Source organism: Eucyclogobius newberryi, unplaced genomic scaffold (genome assembly GCF_026437365.1).
Source record: "Eucyclogobius newberryi isolate DKJ021-1_F unplaced genomic scaffold, fEucNew1.0.hap1 SCAF_21, whole genome shotgun sequence".
Classification (NCBI taxonomy): domain Eukaryota; kingdom Metazoa; phylum Chordata; class Actinopteri; order Gobiiformes; family Gobiidae; genus Eucyclogobius; species Eucyclogobius newberryi.
Genome location: NW_027315846.1, coordinates 5,884,890 through 5,904,936, shown reverse-complemented (window position 1 = coordinate 5,904,936; position 20,047 = coordinate 5,884,890). Strand labels below are relative to the sequence as shown.

The following is a 20,047-nucleotide window of genomic DNA, read 5'->3' as shown; positions in this document are numbered from 1 at the left end:
GGAATGTGGTTTTAGTGCTGATAAAGCTCAACTCAAGATCCTTCTAAACCTGTTCAGGAACGGTCCATATTTGCCTTAGTTATGTATGTTTCAAGACTAGTTTTAATATGAATTACTACCGTATTTTCCGGACTATAAGTTGCACCAGCCAAAAAATGCATAATAGAGAAGAAAAAAACATATCTAAGTCGCACTGGAGTATGAAATGCACTTGCAAGTGTGAAAATAACAAATAATATCACATATAAGTCACTCCGGAGTATAAGTATATAAGTATAAATATAAGTCGCACCCCGGCCAAAACTATGAAAAAAGGTGCGACTTATAGTCCGGAAAATACGGGACTATTTAATTTTCCGTACATTTGAGAAGCCCTGTCTGTGTATAGTTTATTCGCCTCGTCAACCAATTAATTCAAATAATTCAGATTGTTTCAGGACTTAGTACGCAATAGAAAACGAGTACGCAACTGCTACTTTAATTAAAAATACATGTGTAAATGGCTCTTTGTATACGTCCCGCACTGGTCACATGGCTCTGGATGAAGAGCTGCCTCGCGGTCAAATAAATCAGGGCATTTGTCAGCTTCAAAGTCACGCTGCCCTCATCCATCACAACTGACCGCTGTCCCCGTCACAACTCCACAAACCCACGACCAGTTAAGTTCACGTAACCGCCGCACCAGGACGGACTGCTACACCGGGAAGGTCACACACACACACACACACACACACATAATACACACACATAATACACACACACACACACGAGGAGGCGTCCGTCTGTCACAAGATGAATCGCAATCAAATCCAAAAGTTAATTAATAGGTGCCATTGTCGAATCGCAAAGGCTGCAGTTTTTGAAGTATCTTGTAAGTCATATCTTGTCTTATGTCTTAGTTTGTGTGTAAAAAAAACTACAAACGCTGAAGTTTAAATCAGTGCAAAAATGTTCTGGATTAATGAAATGTGATTGTGTCTCAGTCTTTTGCTCAGTTCCTCCATGACGCGTTTGAAATGTAAACTTCAAACAGAATCCTGACTTTAACACATACACCTCTTTTAAATCTCACTGGGATTCTCCTGGTTAAATAAATGTGCAAAAAATAGATTAAAAAAAGAAATATAATCGTGGAGCCCTACCCCTTCCACTGAACAAAATCACAATTTTATTTGAATATGATTAAAATAACTGTGTCTTTAATAAGGTTATATTATTGGTTGACTACAGACATTCCCTCCTGATCGATTAGATGATTAAAACTATGAATTATTACTGACCTGAAAATCTATTTATGTAGACACCAGATTAAACTCTCACTCTCTCCATGTCTTCTTCTGTCGTCTTTTATAATCTGAATAAAATAACTAATTGGCTTATACACATTTTAGTCTAAGACGCCATCACCCGATTAATCAATTAAAAAACTACTGCAGGGCTACTCAACTTAAGGCCTGAGGGCCAGATCAGGCCCGCCAAACAATCTGATCCAGGCCGTGACCCATCTCCAAAATTTAAAAAACTAGAAGAACATCCCCACATGGCCCCGCCCTAATCGCACTATAATCCACTACAATCTAAAGTTGCACCGTGTAACTTTTCTTGAGCAGTTTTTGTCGCCGTGAGACGTTCAGGTGCCGAACAACAGCTCCAGGACGCGTCTGCAGGAAACGCTGAGGCGACGGGAAGGAAGAGCACTTTAACTGAGCTCACAAGAGTTCGTTTAAGGTCAAAAATGAAGCAAAATCAGCTTGAAAAAGTAACAGTAAAATCCAAACGCCGAGTTCATTCCAAAATCAAAACTAGCTCATGTGATCTGATAACGTAACTTCAGTTGTATATGTTTGTTTGCAGTTATACATTTTTTTCCATCTGTAGTGTGTTTTCTACAGCATTACAGAAAGTCAGGTCGTCTCTCAGTGTCTAAACTATTATAATCTGGTCAATATTGTTCAATGTCTGGACCTTCAGCAGGACAAGATGTTAAACTGTTTTTGATTTAAGCAGTTGGACCTTCTCGCGGTACATCAGCAAATGAAATTAAATGGTTTGAATTGACAGTTTGAATCGTATTTTGTGCGATTTTACACATAAATCAACACGTAAATCGCTGTGATATTAAGCCCAAAGGAATGCCATCCACTCCAAAACACAGCGAATCTACTCTAGAGCTGGACATATTGGGAACAATATCTCGTTGCATTTTTTTCTCACATGAATTGCGATTAGATTAGATTCGCAAAATGCGTTTTGAAAGAAAAATAGGGATTTTATTGTTGTTTTGGTCGTGACGTTAATAATCGCGGAGAATCGTTCAATCGCAACGTTTATTCTCACAATAATCGTCACGCCAATCGTCACATTCCAACTCTCAGCACATTCAACATCGCGCCGAGACATTAGAGCCCGACTACGGTTAATCGATAATCGTGATTATTCAAGTCACAATGTCATCGTAAGAACCAAAAAACAATAATCATGGACAATTTTAGAAGCAAAATGAAGTCTTTTTAGTCCAATCTGGCTGTTTTTGTCACATTTGACTTTAGTTTGTCTTTCAGAAAGTTCATAAAGTCGGTCACAGACTTGAAGAACACTGACGAGAATGAAATAAAATTAAAGATGTCCCTGTTGTTTGGTCACAGTCTCATTAATAATCGTGAATAATCGTTAAATCGTGATGTTTTTTCTCACAATAATCGTAAAATATCGTGACATCCTTAAGCCTGACATTCGCACGACCCTCCGTGACGTCGTTTCCTCTGCCTCGTCTCGACAACAGAAGTTATGGCGGCGCTGACACGACGAGGCGCTAAATCCTCGTTAGCCCGACTTCAGCCCCCAGGTAATTAGGCCTGTGCCATCTGCTGAGACTGAGCCCCGCCCGGCGATCGCTGACGGGGCGACGTGTGCGTGGACCGCGACGGACGGAAGTCACAGGCTGTCGAGTCGGTGAAGCGTTTGACCCAAAAGGTTGGCAGTTGAAGTCTTGAGTCTTGTGTCGTTGTGTCCTTGGGCAAGACTTGTAAGGCCAAATTTAGCCTCCAGAGTCCGAATGTGTGTTTGTGTGGATGATTCCATAATAATTTCCATGTTCGGAGCCCAATTGAGGTAGAAAATATAAGCTTTAAAATGTGATCCCACGTTTAAGGTCGTACCGTCCCTTTTCTTGTTCGGGGGTTAAAGCGAAAAAACAGACATAAAAAAATCACAATGAGTTTCCTGATATTGTCAGTTATTTTTTCTTAATTTTTCCTTCTTTTTTTTTTAAACAATTATTTTTTCTTCTTCTTTCCCCCCTTTTTTAAACAATTTTCAGCTCTTTTTTTTTTCATTTTAAACTTTCTTTTTCCTTTTTTTTTTTTTTTTTTTTTTACAATTGTCAGTTATTTTTTCTTAATTTTTTCCTTTTTCTTTTTTTAAACAATTATTTTTCTTCTTCTTCCCCCCCTTTTTTAAACAATTTTCAGCTCTTTTTTTTTCATTTTAAACTTTCTTTTTCCCTTTTTTTTTTTTTTTTTTTTTTTAACAATTGTCAGTTATTTTTTTCTTCTTCTTTTTCCCCTTTATTTTAATTTTCAGGTCTTTTTTTCTTCTTTTTTCACTTTTTTTTTATTTTCTTTTATACCAACAGGACTTTGCCGTCGGACTCATGGACACTCCCACCTCCCAATTACAGTAAAACTTTTAAAACTTTTTTTAATTGAATAATTCTGTTGTTTGATTGTTTTTTCGACTTTTCTTTTTCATGTCTGGCAAGGATATTAATCAAAGCCAAGTCTCATGTGCTGATATTATGGTGTGTTTAGTGAGTTTATTTCCATTTTTACTATATTGACCTCAATAAACGACAGAATGAACTATGATTTTTATTGATCTGTATCAGTATAGTTACAGTACAGTACAGTTAGTCAGTATTCATATGATTTTTGCACAAACTTTCTGTTATTTTCAGCATGTTAACATTTGTGCTATAAAAGGTTGAATAATTAATTTCACACTGATCATTGTCTTTCTGTGAGCTGCTTATTTACCGCAGCTCGTGTTTTATGCGCATCTTCTTCTGGGATTTTCGTGTTTTATGGGGCAATAATATCAGTGGCACGAGGAGTATTAAAAAATATCGCAATACTTTATGAATCAATAAATCATGCGGTGGAATGTGTTATTAAGACCATTCAAAGCGATACGAGTGTAACTTCCATTTACTGTTCCACAAAGAGAAAAGCTGTGTTTGTATCTGAAGATGGAGCTGAAGCCAGAAGCTCACTCAGAAAACTATCACTTCATCCAAATGCAAAGTGGACCAACAACTGGAAACAGAGCATCTTGTCCTGGGAGCGTCATGGCAACACCCTCATAATAAACTAAGAAAGCGATAATAAATCTTGAACACAATAGGAATAAAAGTCTGTTCCTCCACACCAGCCTGAAGGACTCAGACTCTTATCTCAGAGGTGTTAAAAGTGGATTTTAGACATGTTGTCCCCCAGCTCTGCCCCCATGTTGTCCCCCAGCTCTGCCCCATGTTGTCCCCCAGCTCTGCCCCATGTTGTCCCCCAGCTCTGCCCCCATGTTGTCCCCCAGCTCTGCCCCATGTTGTCCCCCAGCTCTGCCCCATGTTGTCCCCCAGCTCTGCCCCCATGTTGTCCCCCAGCTCTGCCCCATGTTGTCCCCCAGCTCTGCCCCCATGTTGTTCCCCAGCTCTGCCCCATGTTGTCCCCCAGCTCTGCCCCATGTTGTCCCCCAGCTCTGCCCCCATGTTGTTCCCCAGCTCTGCCCCATGTTGTCCCCCAGCTCTGCCCCATGTTGTCCCCCAGCTCTGCCCCATGTTGTCCCCCAGCTCTGCCCCATGTTGTCCCCCAGCTCTGCCCCATGTTGTCCCCCAGCTCTGCCCCATGTTGTCCCCCAGCTCTGCCCCATGTTGTCCCCCAGCTCTGCCCCCATGTTGTCCCCCAGCTCTGCCCCATGTTGTCCCCCAGCTCTGCCCCCATGTTGTTCCCCAGCTCTGCCCCATGTTGTCCCCCAGCTCTGCCCCATGTTGTCCCCCAGCTCTGCCCCCATGTTGTTCCCCAGCTCTGCCCCATGTTGTCCCCCAGCTCTGCCCCATGTTGTCCCCCAGCTCTGCCCCATGTTGTCCCCCAGCTCTGCCCCATGTTGTCCCCCAGCATGAGTGAGTCTCACCGCTGAGCCCGGCTCCTCTGCACAGCTCGTCCATGGACCTCTGGAGTGATGCCATCTTGGCCTCGGAGGTCTTGTGGTGGTCCGGACTCCCCGCGCTGCCCGTGCTGGAGGTGCTGCTGCCGTCGCCCACGTCCCGGATGCCCCCGGTCCCGTTCAGGTTGTTGAGGCTGGACTGGCTGTCGATGGAGCTGCGGGAGCCGGCGCCGCTGCGCTCCTCGTCCAGCATCAGGACGATCTCCTTCAGCTCCGCGTTCTCCGTCCGCAGCCCCTCCTGGCCGAGCTCCAGCTCCCGCAGCTTCTGCTGGTACAGCCCCACGTCCTTCCACAGGACGCTGGCCGTGTAGCGGCCGAAGCGCTGCCACTCCCGGGACACTCTCTTGCCCTTCTGCCGGTCATCGTCCAGAAAGCAGCAGAGCTCGCGCAGCTCCTGGTTGTCGTCCTGGAGCTTCTGGTTGACCTCTTTGAGGCTGCGGACCTCGTGCAGATGGACCTGCAGGCTGCGGTTCACGTCCTTCATCATGTGCCCGTGCTCCAGCATCAGCTCCATGTGGCGGCTCTCCAGCCTCCGCAGGCGGTGCAGCAGCTCCTCTTTGCCCAGCATCAGCAGCTCCTCGTCGGACAACTGGCTCACGTCTCCGTCCATGGTGCGGCTTATACAAAGCTCTCTTCAGCCGAATCTGTCCCGGGGCCGGATCCTGGTCAGACTATGTTAGAATCAAGAGCGGAGCCATTTCAGAGACGCAGAGAAGTCCACACGAGGCCGAGACGCACTGACCCGTGCGCGCGCGGAGAGGACAGTGTCTCGCCCTGTGGATCGCCCTGGAGACGCGGTGGCACGCAGCAGAGCCGGTGTCCAACAGAGACCGGGGAGGGGCCAGCGGGACGGGGGCGTTACCCTCCGCGAGCGGGCCAATAGGAGCGTGGCGCCCTCTGCTGGCAGGAACGTGCATAAAACCTGTTGCATCGTGTCAATGTAATGTTTAACTCGACTTATTATGGGTTAAAATGTGATGTTAAAAAAACATCGTTATCATCATAACTTTAGAGAATATGCCACAGTTTGTTCATCACGCTGCGTAAAGCTCATGGATTAAGCTCATGTCACATTCTGCGGGCAAAAGAGGAGCTCGATGTTACTGATCATAAGAAATGTGCTCCAATAACACTCAAAAATGCTAATTTAAAGGTAATAATTGACAAAGAACACCAGCATGGTTGAATATACCCATGACGCACCAGTGACGCAGTTTGGGTCTGCGATGGTCACGTACTTTACATATAACGGTTTGTTATTTGGTGACAGATTTGTCTGATATGTTGTTATTACAAAAGGCCTATAAATAACTTTAATTGACCCTGTCTCTCCGGATCATCCCGCTGTTACAACACGTTGACCCCCCCATCCCCCCTTCCCCCCCTCCCGTGCGGAGCGCGCGCCGGAGCCGCAGATGTCCTCTGTCCCGTGAACCGCACACCGAGACCATACGCGTCCTGATCCCGCGCGCAGGGCCCCCGGGGTGACCGAGGACACTCCGGTCCACCACGTCAGAGCCACACAGCGATCACCGGAGGCCGGAGCAAAGTGCGCGCAGTCAGGAAGAGTCCAGAGCCGACGCACGCACGCCATAATGCGGGAGCGGCGCGCTCATGTCCCGGGACACTTGTGGCTCTTTTGGCCCACTTTTGCCCTCGCGTGCTGTCTGCCCCTGTGGGTCCCACCTGCGCTGTCCCATCCGCAGTGTTTGGACTTCAAGCCGCCGTTCCGCCCGCGCGGGGACCTGGACTTCTGCGTCATGTACAAGGACTTCGGCTGCTGCGACCACCGGCGGGACCAGGACCTGATGGCCAAATACTACACGATCATGAACAACTTCGATCACGCGGAGTTCGTCGCGTGCGCGGGGTTCGTGCAGGAGCTGCTTTGTCAGGTAAGAGGCGTGCGTGACCGTGCGGTGCGTGACCGTGCGTGACCGTGCGGTGCGTGTCCGGACAAAGGGCGCGGGGGCGGCGGGGTCCAAAACAAGCCCCCGCGGGACCGCAACAAGTGTGAACGAAGAGCTATAACCGTTTTCAAGTATATTAAAACAACCATGCATCATTATTTTGTCATTTTTGGTGTGAAAATTAGCCTAATCTTTGTTATTATGACCAGGTTTTAAACGTTAGTATCAATTGCAATGTGTAAATTATCGCAATTAATTTATTTACATTGTTTATTTATTAGTTTAACATTATTATTAGTATTATTTGTCTTATGCCAGCTATTTTTATTATTATTATTATTTTATTTTATCTGTATTTCTATTTTCTGCCCTCCATTCCCTATTAAGATATGAGAGGACCAGTTTACAGGAGTTTTGTTAATAAGAGTTTTTGTTTTTGTTCATAAGAGTTCTTCTATTTTTTTTTAAAGTTATCTGTCCTTTCCCCTGTATCTACTGCGTTGTAACACCAAAATTTCCCCATGTGTGGACATTAAAGGCATATCTTATCTTATCTTATTTGTTTAATGCCAGGCTCAGATTCATAAAAACACAAACATAAATTCTACACCGTTATAAAAGACAGTTGTACAGTGTATTTTGACTAAGCATAAAATGATGATCCAGGATTATGAGGCATTACACGTGCATAACACTCAAACATTTAAGTCTGCAGTTCTTTTATAGCCTGTGCGTCTTAAAGGTGCACTGTGTAACCTTTCACCGCCTGCTCGTCTGTCTCCATTGAGCGATGATACGAGGCCAAGTTACAGGTCAGATCTAGGGAGAGGTGAGCAAGTTTATAGTGAGAATGCAGGTTTTCATGGTGAGAATTAAAAACACAAGTTATTAAGCAAAAGACGGTTGAAATCTGTCAGCTGGAGGGACATCAGAACAATTTAAAACTATTTGGACGCAATTTGGAAATGGACAAAGTTGACAAACTCTGGACTCGATGGGACTGTTTTTTGTAATTCTTTTGTGTCATGATTGTGTTTTTTGGTTGGTTGTCTATTTGTTGTGTTTGTTAAAAAAAAAAAAATACTCTCAGGTCCTGTTTTTTGTCTGTTCTGTTTTAAATCTTAAAAAAATTATACAAATAAATAATAAAAATAAAAATAAAGGAATCTGTCATGTGGACAAAGTTTTTTTAAAAACAACTAAGATTCAGCACTTCACAGATCACACATCTAAGTTCTGACTGAGATCTAATAATGGTATTTTCTCCTGTAACAGCCCAAAACATAAGAAAGGTTGAGGTTCTGCTTGGTCAGGACCTTCTCTAGAGAAATTGACTTGAATTGAATTGGTAAATGTGCGGGAGCAGCTACAGTCTTAAAACAAATTTAATATAAATATATGTAACAAATAGGTGTTGCTGGGTTTCAGATAACAACATTCTAGAGGCCAATCATATGTAATACAGATTGGGGGTGACTAAACATTTTTGTTAAAATGTATTATTCTTATTATTTTTATTTGTTTTGCTATGACACAAGAAGTTGATGAGTCTAGTCACTAATAAAAATCATCAGGTTAAACATGTGTGAATTTACCTTTTAGACATTTCATGGCAAAGTACAACGTTATCAAAAGTGGAATCTGGCTTTTGCCCCAATTCTAGAATCCGAAAACAACCAATGCAATATTGACTTTGTATCTGACATCTAAAAAAAGAAACACAGTCACAGAAAACCAGATACACAACAGCAACACTGCCCTACGCTCACATTCATCACACAGTTGAACTATTAGCTATTATTTCCTCAAATAAGCTGTTTTTGAGTCACTGTTGTTGCCTGGAGAACCAACTGTCAACTTTATGTTTTGCTGTATAAAGTAATTTGAAATATAAACAGCTCCACGGACCAAAAAAAGTCTGTTTGTCTAATGTCTGTGTTGTTTTTTGCGTTTTTTTTTTTGTTTTGTTCTTGTTGTCCAACTATTGTTACTGTTTTGTAAATAAAATAAATAAAATAAATAAAATAAATAAAATAAATAAAATAAATAAAATAAATAAAATAAATAAAATAAATAAAATAAATAAAATAAATAAAATAAAAAGCCCCCTAAATAATAGCAGAGTCAGAACTTTGATAATTTTTTCGAATACATTCAAAGTATTTATTTATTTTGTTATTTTTTAGATTGATTTAGTTTTGTTTGTTTTTCCCCAGGAATGTTCTCCCTACGCCGCCCACCTCTTCGACGCAGAGGACCCCAACACCCTGGTGCGCTCCATCCCCGGCCTGTGCCCGGACTACTGCGCCCAGCTCTGGGACAAATGCCGCATCGCCCTGCCTCACCTCTCCGACGACCCGCGCGTGACCCAAGCCAAAGACGACCCGAGGCGCCTCTGCCAGTACCTCCAGCTGGACGACGCCGACTACTGCTACCCGCACCTCCTCAGCGACCCGCAGCTCACCCAGAACCTAGGCCGCGTCCAGTACGACACGGACGGCTGCCTGCAGCTCTGCCTGGAGGAGGTCGCCAACGGCCTGAGGAACCCGCTCGCCATGGTCCACGCCAACGACGGCACCCATCGCTTTTTCGTGGCGGAGCAGGTGGGCGTGGTGTGGGTCTACCTCCCCGACCGGTCCAGGTTGGCCAAGCCGTTTTTGAACATCAGCGAATCCGTGCTGACGTCGTCGTGGGAGGGCGACGAGCGAGGGTTCCTCGGGTTGACGTTCCACCCGAAGCACAAGCACAACGGGAAGCTGTACGTGTATTACTCCATAGAAGTCGGGTTCGATGAGCGGATACGGATAAGCGAGTTTCGGGTTTCGGCACACGATAAGAACACAGTGGATCATCGGTCTGAAAGGTAAATATGGAGACGCTAGGTACGTTTACATGAACAGTAACAATCTGAGGACTATAATCAGATAACACAGTAACAAGAGAGATCGGGGGCCTCATTTATAAACCCTGCGTACGTACAAAAAGTGTTGTGTACATGACTTTTCACGTTAAGTTTGCAAACGATAAAAAGAGAATTTGACTTAGAAATGAGCCACAAACGGTCCAAAAACTCACATTTGCGTCTTGACGGTTTCATAAATGAGGCTCAAGTTGATCCAAGCTAACCGAGACGAGACGTTAGCAAGTTTGAAGGAGTTTGTGGATGTCTGTGTTTCGTCCGCGCACACATTTGATTAAGAATTTCACTTATAGTTTTATAAATGAGACCCATGATCATCGAAAACACCTGTTAATAAATGGATTTTTAGAGTTACTAACATCAGATGTAACCGTTTCCATGACGAATACAGTGGATCATCGCTCTGAGAGGTAAATATGGAGACGCTGGGTACGTTTACATGGACAGTAAAAATCTGAGGACTATAATCAGATAACACAGTAACTTGGTGTGTGTTTTCATGCACAAGAAAGATCGGGGGCCTCATTTATAAACCCTGCGTGCGTACAAAAAGTGTTGCATACATGACTTTTCACGTTAAGTTTGCGATCAATAAAAAGAGAATTTAGCTTAGAAATGAGCCACAAACAGTCCAAAAACTCACATTTGCGTCTTGATCGTTTCATAAATGAGGCACAAGTTGATCCAAGCTAACCGAGACAAGACGTTAGCAAGTTTGAAGGAGTTTGTGGATGTTTGTGTTTCGTCCGGATGCCCAATTTTAGTTAGAATTCCACGTACAGTTTTATAAATGAGACCCCTGATCATCGAAAACGCCTGTTAATAAATAGATTTTCAGAGTTACTGTTGTATTTGGAAGACAACATGCAATCGGATTACTCACATCCGACGTAACTGTTTCCACGACGTTTCAATAATCTGAAAACGCCGTAAACAAGACAATGATCAGATTTTGTTTTTCTTTTTAAATAAACATTGCCTTCATTTCCTCTCGTTCCTTTCTCTGATTCTGTTTTTAGAGTGATTCTGGAAATAGACGAACCGGCGTCCAATCACAACGGCGGTCAGATCCTGTTCGCAGACGACGGATACTTGTACATCTTCACGGGGGATGGCGGCATGGCAGGGGACCCGTTCGGGAAATTTGGAAATGCACAAAACAAGTAAGAAGCTCTACACGTAATAATACTATCAAGTGTCCTTTGTGTGTCATTGCTATGTGAGTATTGTGAACTCTGCAGAGTTGGCGTCAATGCGTCTGTAGACGTTAGCGTTCGCAATTAGCCGCAATCTCTGTTTGCCTCTCTTCGCCGCACTTATCCCGATATTGCAGATGATTTTATACCGGCACAAAAGCAAATGATCAACCCGAATACTACAGTAAGTGCTGAACTGCGATAAAATGATGAACCTTTTGATGTAACGAATCATTTACTGTGCAAAAAAAGTGTTAAAAAATGGTTTTCTTATCAGATGATCGACTGAAATTACATACCGTATTTTCTGGACTATAAGTCATTCTTTTTATCATAGTTTTGGCCGGGGTGACTTATATGTGATATTATTCGTTATTTTCACACTGACAACCACAAGAGGGCGCTCTAGACTCTAAGCGACGCAGAAGAAGAATCTGCACTTCCTCTTCCTCTGGAGTTTGTGGAGTTGTTTAGAAGTGACACAGAGGAAGAAGAATTCAATGGATTTAGTGACTTGGGGTAAAACTGATGCTTTGCTAAACTTGTTAGCATGTTCTTTATGCTATAGTTATCTGAATAACTGTTCATATGTTACGTTAACATACCAGACACTTACCACAGTTCTGTCTGTGCCTCATGTAGCTGAAGGTGTTAGCGTTAGCATACGTACACCTATTCACCATGTTCTCTCGTCTGTTATTATTTTAAACTGCATTTCTAGATGAAATGTCTGTTCTTGGTCTTGGATTTTATCAAATACATTTCCCCCAAAATGCGACTAATACACCAGTGCGACGCCGGAAAATACGATGCTACTATATGCATAATTTGAACTATGACATCATACTTTAAATCCAAACGGCACAAAAGAAAATCCCAAATATTAACTGCAAAGCACGTCAAAAAAACAATAATATCACCCCTCTTGCTGTTCGCCCCAGGTCCGCTCTGTTAGGCAAAGTCCTCCGCATCGACGTGGACGGCAACGAGAAAGGCCCGCTCTACCGCATCCCGCCCGACAACCCGTTCGTCCGCGAGAGGGGGGCGCGGCCGGAGGTGTACGCCTACGGGGTGCGCAACATGTGGCGCTGCTCCGTGGACAGGGGCGACCCGCACACCGGAGAGGGCAAGGGCCGGATCTTCTGCGGCGACGTGGGGCAGAACAAGTACGAGGAGGTGGACATCATCGAGAAGGGACGGAACTACGGCTGGAGAGCGAAAGAGGGGTTCTCCTGCTACGACAAGAAGCTGTGCCACAACTCCTCACTGGGTCAGACGTGAAGTTAAACTCATAAACATGTGAAAGGGTTTCTGACAGTGGGTCCTCCGTTGTTTAGCCTGAAATGTTTCATAGTCAGATGAATCTACCATATTTTCCGGACTATAAGTCGCACTTTTTTTCATAGTTTTGGCCGGGGTGTAGTTTAGCAGTATTTGTAGAGGACTAAACTACACAGTGAGCAGTATTTGTAGAGGACTAGACTACACGGTGAGCAGTATTTGTAGAGGACTAGACTACACGGTGAGCAGTATTTGTAGAGGACTAGACTACACGATGAGGAGTATTTGTAGAAGACTGGAATACACAGTGAGCAGTATTTGTAGAACACTAGACTACACGGTGAGCAGTATTTGTAGAACACTAGACTACACAGTGAGCAGTATTTGTAGAAAACTAGAATACACAGTGAGCAGTATTTGTAGAGTACTAGACTACACGGTGAGCAGTATTTGTGGAGTACTAGACTACACGGTGAGCAGTATTTGTAGAGTACTAGACTACACAGTGAGGAGTATTTGTAAAGGACTAGACTACACAGTGAGCAGTATTTGTAGAGGACTAGACTACACAGTGAGCAGTATTTGTAGAGTACTAGATTACACAGTGAGCAGTATTTGTAGAGTACTAGACTACACGGTGAGCAGTATTTGTAGAGTACTAGACTACACGGTGAGCAGTATTTGTGGAGTACTAGACTACACGGTGAGCAGTATTTGTAGAGTACTAGACTACACGGTGAGCAGTATTTGTAGAGTACTAGACTACACGGTGAGCAGTATTTGTAGAGTACTAGACTACACGGTGAGCAGTATTTGTAGAAGTTTTCCTGGTGAAAACGTAAACGTGGTCTCCAGCCCCTCTTTACAACTCTCTGGGACTTGAATTATGTCCACGCCGGGTTCGGTTTCCAGAGCAGGTGCCAGTTCCCCCAGGTACAATAAATACTGGAGGCTTGTCCAAACCAAACCCAAGATCTGACGATACGGATCCTCAAAAGTTATGAAAAGAATGAATCCTCACTCTGAAATGACAGATGATAATAGGCAGGTGGTTATAACCTTTTACTTTATTTTATACCACAATGTCAGAATTGCTTTTACTCTTCATTTTTCCACTTTTACTCTTCAAACCGTCTTTTTTCCTTCCTCTTGCAGATGACGTCCTGCCCATCTATGCTTACCCTCACAAACAGGGGAAGTCGGTGACGGGAGGATACGTGTACAGAGGCTGTGAATACCCAAACCTCAACGGCATGTACATATTCGGAGACTTCATGAGCGGGTACGGCTTCATCGTAACGCCAGACGCTCTCCTTAAATCAGTCTTTGGCAAATATAATCGACAAAATGTTCCTTAAAAGCGATTGACTGTATTAAAGGTGCAATCTGTCACTTTTCCTGTAGAGGGCCCGCTGCCTGCTCGTCCATTATTGTTTTCTTGGATTATTCCGCATAATTGTATTACATTTATCAACCTCCATGGAGACAAGCAGGTGCTTTTTGAGCAATAGAAACACCTGTGTATGAATAAATGCATGTTAGATGAGTTTAATACTATGATTTTGAATATTCCAGGCAAATCACTAACATCTCCATAGTGGTGGACCTGAAAATGTTAATAGTGCACCTTTAATACCAAAAAATACATTGTAACTTGATTACATGTCAGAAAAGAGAAGAAATGTTTATGTTCATCAATTTTTTCATATTTTTTATTATTCAATTGATCTTTTTTAATGTTATATTACCATCCTTATTTTCAAATCAATTTTATTTTATTTATTTTATTTATTTTATTTATTTTATTTATTTTATTTATTTTATTTATTTTATTTATTTTATTTATTTTATTTATTTTATTTATTTAGTTTATTTAGTTTAGTTAGTTTAGTTAGTTTATTTTATGTATTTTTATGTATTTTTATTTATTTTATTTTATCCATCTATTTTATTTTATTTATCTATTTTATCTTATTCATCTATTTTATCTTATTCATTGTATTCATCTATTTTTTTAATTTATTAAATGTATTGTATTTATTTTATTTTATTTTATTCATCTATTTATTTATTTTATTTATTTTATTTATTTTATTTATTTTATTTATTTTATTTATTTTATTTATTTTATTTATTTTATTTATTTTATTTATTTTATTTATTTTTTATTTATTTGAAGTTGGTTTTAGTGTTTGTTAGTTTTTACTTTATTTTGAAAAATGAAAACAACAAAATAATCATTATCCAATTTAATCCAGTTTCAAACCAATTGCACTTAAAGAGGTTTAACTCACATTCTTTATTTTCTTTGATATTTCCATCCCGGGCAGCAGCTCCTCTTTCACCCAGATGCCCTTCTTTACAGTCTTACAGCTGATTGGTTGTGTGTGCTGCAGGCGTCTGATGAGTCTGGGTGAGGACCGCCTCAGTGGTCAGTGGCGTTATAATGAGGTCTGCATGGGCCTGGGCCTCACCTGCGCTTTCCCCGGACTCATCAACAACTATCACCAGTACATCATCTCCTTCGCCGAGGACGAGGCCGGTAATGCAACACTCACTCAGTAAATCACACAGGCTGCAGTCACTCACAGGTTTGTTGATCGTTGCCGTTAGCGATGGGCGATGTCACTCAGTTTCGCTTCGATCCGATGCCGAGTAAGAGTGAGGGTTGATTGACACTGACAGCTGAAGGTACATTCACTAAAAAATAGTTTTAGGGACTTGTAATAAAGTATAATTAAGTATAAAATAATGTCCAGGCGGAATCCATATAAAAGTCTTATTAATTCTTCATTTTATTTAAAAAAATACAATTAAAAAACAGTCTAAAGTCTGAAGAATAAAGTCCAAAGAATAAAGTAGATGGCGGTAATTGTACCTTTGCAGTTGGCCGCCAGCCGCCATTAAAAACAACAACAACAACATTTTATTTTATACTAAAGTATTTTTTTTTTTTGTGGAGTACTAACTGACCCTGATGTTTCCCAGAATTATTTATTTGACCGGAAAAAACGTGATTTACAGCTTTATTTTCGAACACATCGAGCAGTTGGAGTAAATAGAGTAAAAATGTACGTTGGATTTGGGTAAACGCAACCTCTCCAACTGTAACAATGCTTTGATTACCGTATTTTCCGGACTATAAGTTGCACCGGAGTATAAATCGCACCAGCCAAAAGATGCACAATAGAGAAGAAAAAAACACATATAAGTCGCTCCGTAAGTATAAGTATAAGTCGCATCCCGGCCAAAACTATGAAAAAAGATGCAACTTATAGTCCGGAAAATACGGTAGATGTCTTGCACAACCAAAAAAAGACATGACATAACATTTCTTTTGCTTTTGTAATGTGATAATTGTGCAATGACTCTTATGAAAGCTGCAGTTTCTTGCATAAGCGTTGTTGTTTTTTCCCGCCAGGCGAGCTGTACTTCATGTCGACCGGGATCCCGAGCGCCACTTCGCCCACGGGGGTCGTGTACAAAGTCGTGGATCCTTCCAGGTAAATTATTTGATATGATTTCAGTGTTGTGCAAGCGTCGGCTCTGGCTCTGGGACACACGTGTTTTCGGTTATCGCGACAGCTGACTCGGCGTTTTCTCTTCATTTTTGGCACGTTTTCCGGATTTTTTTGTAAATCTGGCAAATCCGCTCAGAATGTCTGAAGAATTGAACGTTGATGAACAAAACTATATGAACAACACTTTTATATGTGGGTGTGAGACCTAAAGGACCATCACACTGTTGCTGTTGTGTGAGAGTCAGGTTTATGCAGCAAATGTGTATCATATACACACAACATTTATGTAACATAAGAATAATGTGTCAGTGTGATTCCTCATTCATCCAGGAGCGTTCATAGTAGAACAATATTCAGTTGTATCATCTGTTTTCAGATGACTACAAAATCTCAGACATAGAAAACAAAGAGGTTTAGTTTCTGTTGAAACCAACAACACTTTTCATCAGGAGGTCCCGCCCACTGGGCGGGGCCTAACCAGAGCAGGATAAATATCCGAGTTCCTGGTCTGGATTTGACTCTTGGAGTCGAAACATTTTGTTTTTGCAAAAAAACAGAGTCCAGATGATACAACTGCATTTTTTTTCTACCAAAACAATAACATGCTTTACTGGTGTCAGACTGTTCCAGACTTTAGATCTGAACCTGGTTCAGACTCTGTTTTCACCACAGAAGTAAAGATGGTTTTCTTCGCCTTCTACTTCTGCAAATATATGTCTGAATATATGAATATATTCATATTGTGACTCCTGTGTGTGTTCTGTGTGTTCTGTTGTGTGTTCTGTGTCTTTGCTCGCTCTTCCTGGCTCACTTCTCAGTTTTCAGGCGCACAGCTGGTAGAACACGTACAGAGCGCGTTACAGTTGCGTTCAAACACTTGCTCCTTGTGTTCTGCAGAAAGAGTTTTGTCGCGTTGCTTCGAGAGCTCGAGGCTGGAGAAACAGAAGCAGAGCGTCCCATCCCCGAGCGGAAAGATCGGGAGTCGGTGCCAACATTTAGACAGAAGCGTCACAGCGACTGCAAAGAACTGTAATACGGGATGTTTTTCCAATGTTTTGCATAAGAAAAGAAGTGAAGTGTTGTTGGCCTTTCTAAACCTCCGTCTTTGGCGTTTTCTGTGCCGACAGCTCTTGGCTCTGTCCGTCTGTCGCTCACTGTGTCACCTCATTGGTTTTCCAGCCGTCGAGCGCAGAGCGAAAAGGCGACGCGCTGGCAGCGAGAAATATATATATACGGCTCCTGAAGTAACGTTTTTTTAATTTCCGCTCGATTTCTTTTTCCAGACGCGCGCCGCCGAGGCAGTGCCACTACGAGCCTCTTCCGGTGAAAGTGAAGAGCGACGTCATCGGCTTTGTTCCGAAAGAAAGTGAGTGGACCCGAAAGTGTTTGACGAGTTATGACCCGACACGCTTTGTTTGGCTTAATGCATCTTATAGTCCGGTGCGCCTTATTCACGAAAAATAATTGAAAATAGACCATTCATTGGCAGTGCGCCTTATAGTGCGGACAATACGGTATATCGACTTAGCTGTATAACTGTATAACGGATAACAGCTGGAATCATATTTTTGGTAACTCGTGTGTGTATTTTCTTTGCACATGTGGGGAATATAAAATGTGCCAAGTTTGAGCTGTAGAGGGTCGAATAAGTAACTTTTAACATGAAATAACTTTGAACTTTCAACATTATTGCAGATTTAGAAGAGGGTTTACCGTAATGATCCTGCTTTATTGTGTCTGTGGTATAAAGCAGTTCCGGTTCAGACCTGGTTCAGACCTGGTTTAGTCCTGGTTCAGACCTGGTTCAGACCTGGTTTAGTCCTGGTTCAGACCTGGTTTAGTCCTGGTTTAGTCCTGGTTCAGACCTGGTTTAGACCTGGTTTAGTCCTGGTTCAGACCTGGTTTAGTTCTGGTTCAGACCTGGTTCCGTCCTGGTTTAGACCTGGTTCAGACCTGGTTTAGTCCTGGTTCAGACCTGGTTTAGACCTGGTTCAGACCTGGTTCAGACCTGGTTTAGACCTGGTTCAGACCTGGTTCAGACCTGGTTTAGTTCTTGTTCAGACCTGGTTCAGTCCTGGTTTAGTCCTGGTTTAGTCCTGGTTCAGACCTGGTTTAGTCCTGGTTCAGACCTGGTTTAGTCCTGGTTCAGACCTGGTTTAATCCTGGTTCAGACCTGGTTCAGACCTGGTTCAGACCTGGTTCAGACCTGGTTCAGTCCTAGTTCAGACCTGGTTTAGTCCTGGTTTAGTCCTGGTTCAGTCCTGGTTCAGACCTGGTTCAGTCCTGGTTTAGACCTGGTTCAGACCTGGTTCAGACCTGGTTTAGTCCTGGTTTAGTCCTGGTTCAGACCTGGTTCAGACCTGGTTCAGTCCTGGTTTAGACCTGGTTCAGACCTGGTTCAGACCTGGTTTAGTCCTAGTTCAGACCTGGTTTAGTCCTGGTTTAGTCCTGGTTCAGACCTGGTTCAGACCTGGTTCAGACCTGGTTCAGACCTGGTTCAGACATGGTTCAGACCCGATTAGTCATCCTACTTTAATTCTAGTTCTAAACTGGATTGGTAAATTCACAGAACAATGTTGTTTGACATTTTGCATTCACTTTTTTTTACATTTTACACTTTATGTTTCAGCAGTATGTCATGTTTTCTCTTCTGAAACAGATATGGCGTTAGTAGAAGCCATGACCCTCCAAAAAAACCCTGACCCTCTGGAATATGAAGTTAAACAGCCTGTTGTAGTTCATCGTGTTATCTTTCTGTAGCAATATCAGCAAATGTGGTGTTGTGGTACTTCCAAACACAAGCAAACGACTTGATCTGAGGAGAAAGATGTAGGTTTTAATTGTTTGCTAATGTATTTTTCCTCCTTCCAGCGCCCATCGGCATTGACCCACCGAGCAAAAACTCGGCCGAAGACAACCCCACCAACACCTACGACTGGCTGCAGGAACTCACCGACCGATTGGGCGAAATCGGGCCGTACGAGACCAAAACCCCACTGCCGGCGACGACCACGACGACCACGACCACGAAACCACCCAGGAGCACCAGGAAGAAGCCCAAACGCAAGAAGAGCAGGCCCCGGGCGGAGGGCGACGCTCTGGACGGCGCGGTGAGGCTGGCGGGCGAGCGAGACGGCCGCGTGGACCGGGGGAGGGTGGAGGTGTACGTGAACGGGGAGTGGGGGACGGTCTGCGACGACCTGTGGACTCTGAGCGCGGCGGCGGTGGTCTGCAGACAGCTCGGGTACGGGCACGCCGTCAAAGCGGCCAAGAACTCGGAGTTCGGGGAGGGAACGCGGTTGGCGATCCTCCTGGACGACGTGCAGTGCGAGGGGACGGAGGCCACGCTCTTGGAGTGCAAGCACGCCGGGGTCGGGAAGCACAACTGCGCCCACTACGAGGACGCGGGGGTCGTGTGCGCGCAGAACCCCGAGCACGCGGCGCACGGCTGAATGAGTTTGAGCGTTGGGATGAACAATCTGGGGGGAAATGTATGTGATTTTATGGAAGATAATTTGTTTCATCTTTATTTCTTTTTTTTTCAGTTTTTGTTTTTTTCAAGATTTTTTTTTACTATATATTTTTTTTCAATATATATATTTTTTCAAATTTTTTTTGTTCAATTTTTTTTTTTCAATTTCATACAACATTTCATTAAAACACAAAACACAACCAGAGAGAAACTACTTATAAAAGAAAAATACTAATACTAGACATCAACGACACATTCAAATTGAAATTTAAAAAAAAAGTTCCATTTGGTCCATTGTCGTTCAATTTTCTTACCCATTTGTTCAATATATGTTATTATGTCGGTCTGTTTTGAATTAAAAAAAAACCTGTTTGAATTGCTTTTATTGCAAAATTTTGCGGAAAACATTGTGTTTTTCCCAGTTTGAAAACTAAAAATGATTTGCTGTTTAAATATGCGCCTTAAAATTCAACAGCTTAAATTCAGAGGGTGAAATTTCCCAGCAAAAGTCCAGGATGCCAAGAATTGCT

General features: G+C 42.8%; 2 protein-coding genes across 3 annotated transcripts in view; one reads left to right on the top strand and one right to left on the bottom strand.

The window, feature by feature from the left end:
- LOC140370891 (coiled-coil domain-containing protein 85C-like) overlaps nt 1-6,018 on the bottom strand; it is a 50,732-nt gene extending 44,714 nt beyond the window's left edge. The window contains exon 1 of one of the 2 annotated variants that reach the window (XM_072458161.1): nt 5,185-6,018. In XM_072458161.1, coding sequence (XP_072314262.1) covers nt 5,185-5,827 — 643 coding nt within the window. In that variant the 5' untranslated portion in view covers nt 5,828-6,018. The remainder of the gene's footprint in view (nt 1-5,184) is intronic. The other variant, XM_072458160.1, reaches the window with a different exon arrangement.
- A 633-nt stretch (nt 6,019-6,651) lies between these two features.
- Nucleotides 6,652-19,535, top strand: hhipl1 (HHIP-like 1). The gene is made up of 9 exons (XM_072458151.1): nt 6,652-7,112; nt 9,344-9,990; nt 11,067-11,210; nt 12,185-12,513; nt 13,680-13,806; nt 14,921-15,066; nt 15,946-16,027; nt 17,329-17,411; nt 18,917-19,535. The coding sequence occupies exons 1-9, from the start codon at nt 6,813-6,815 to the stop codon at nt 19,495-19,497; spliced, it is 2,439 nt and encodes an 812-aa protein (XP_072314252.1). The 5' UTR covers nt 6,652-6,812; the 3' UTR covers nt 19,498-19,535.
- The last annotated feature ends 512 nt before the right edge of the window (nt 19,536-20,047 follow it).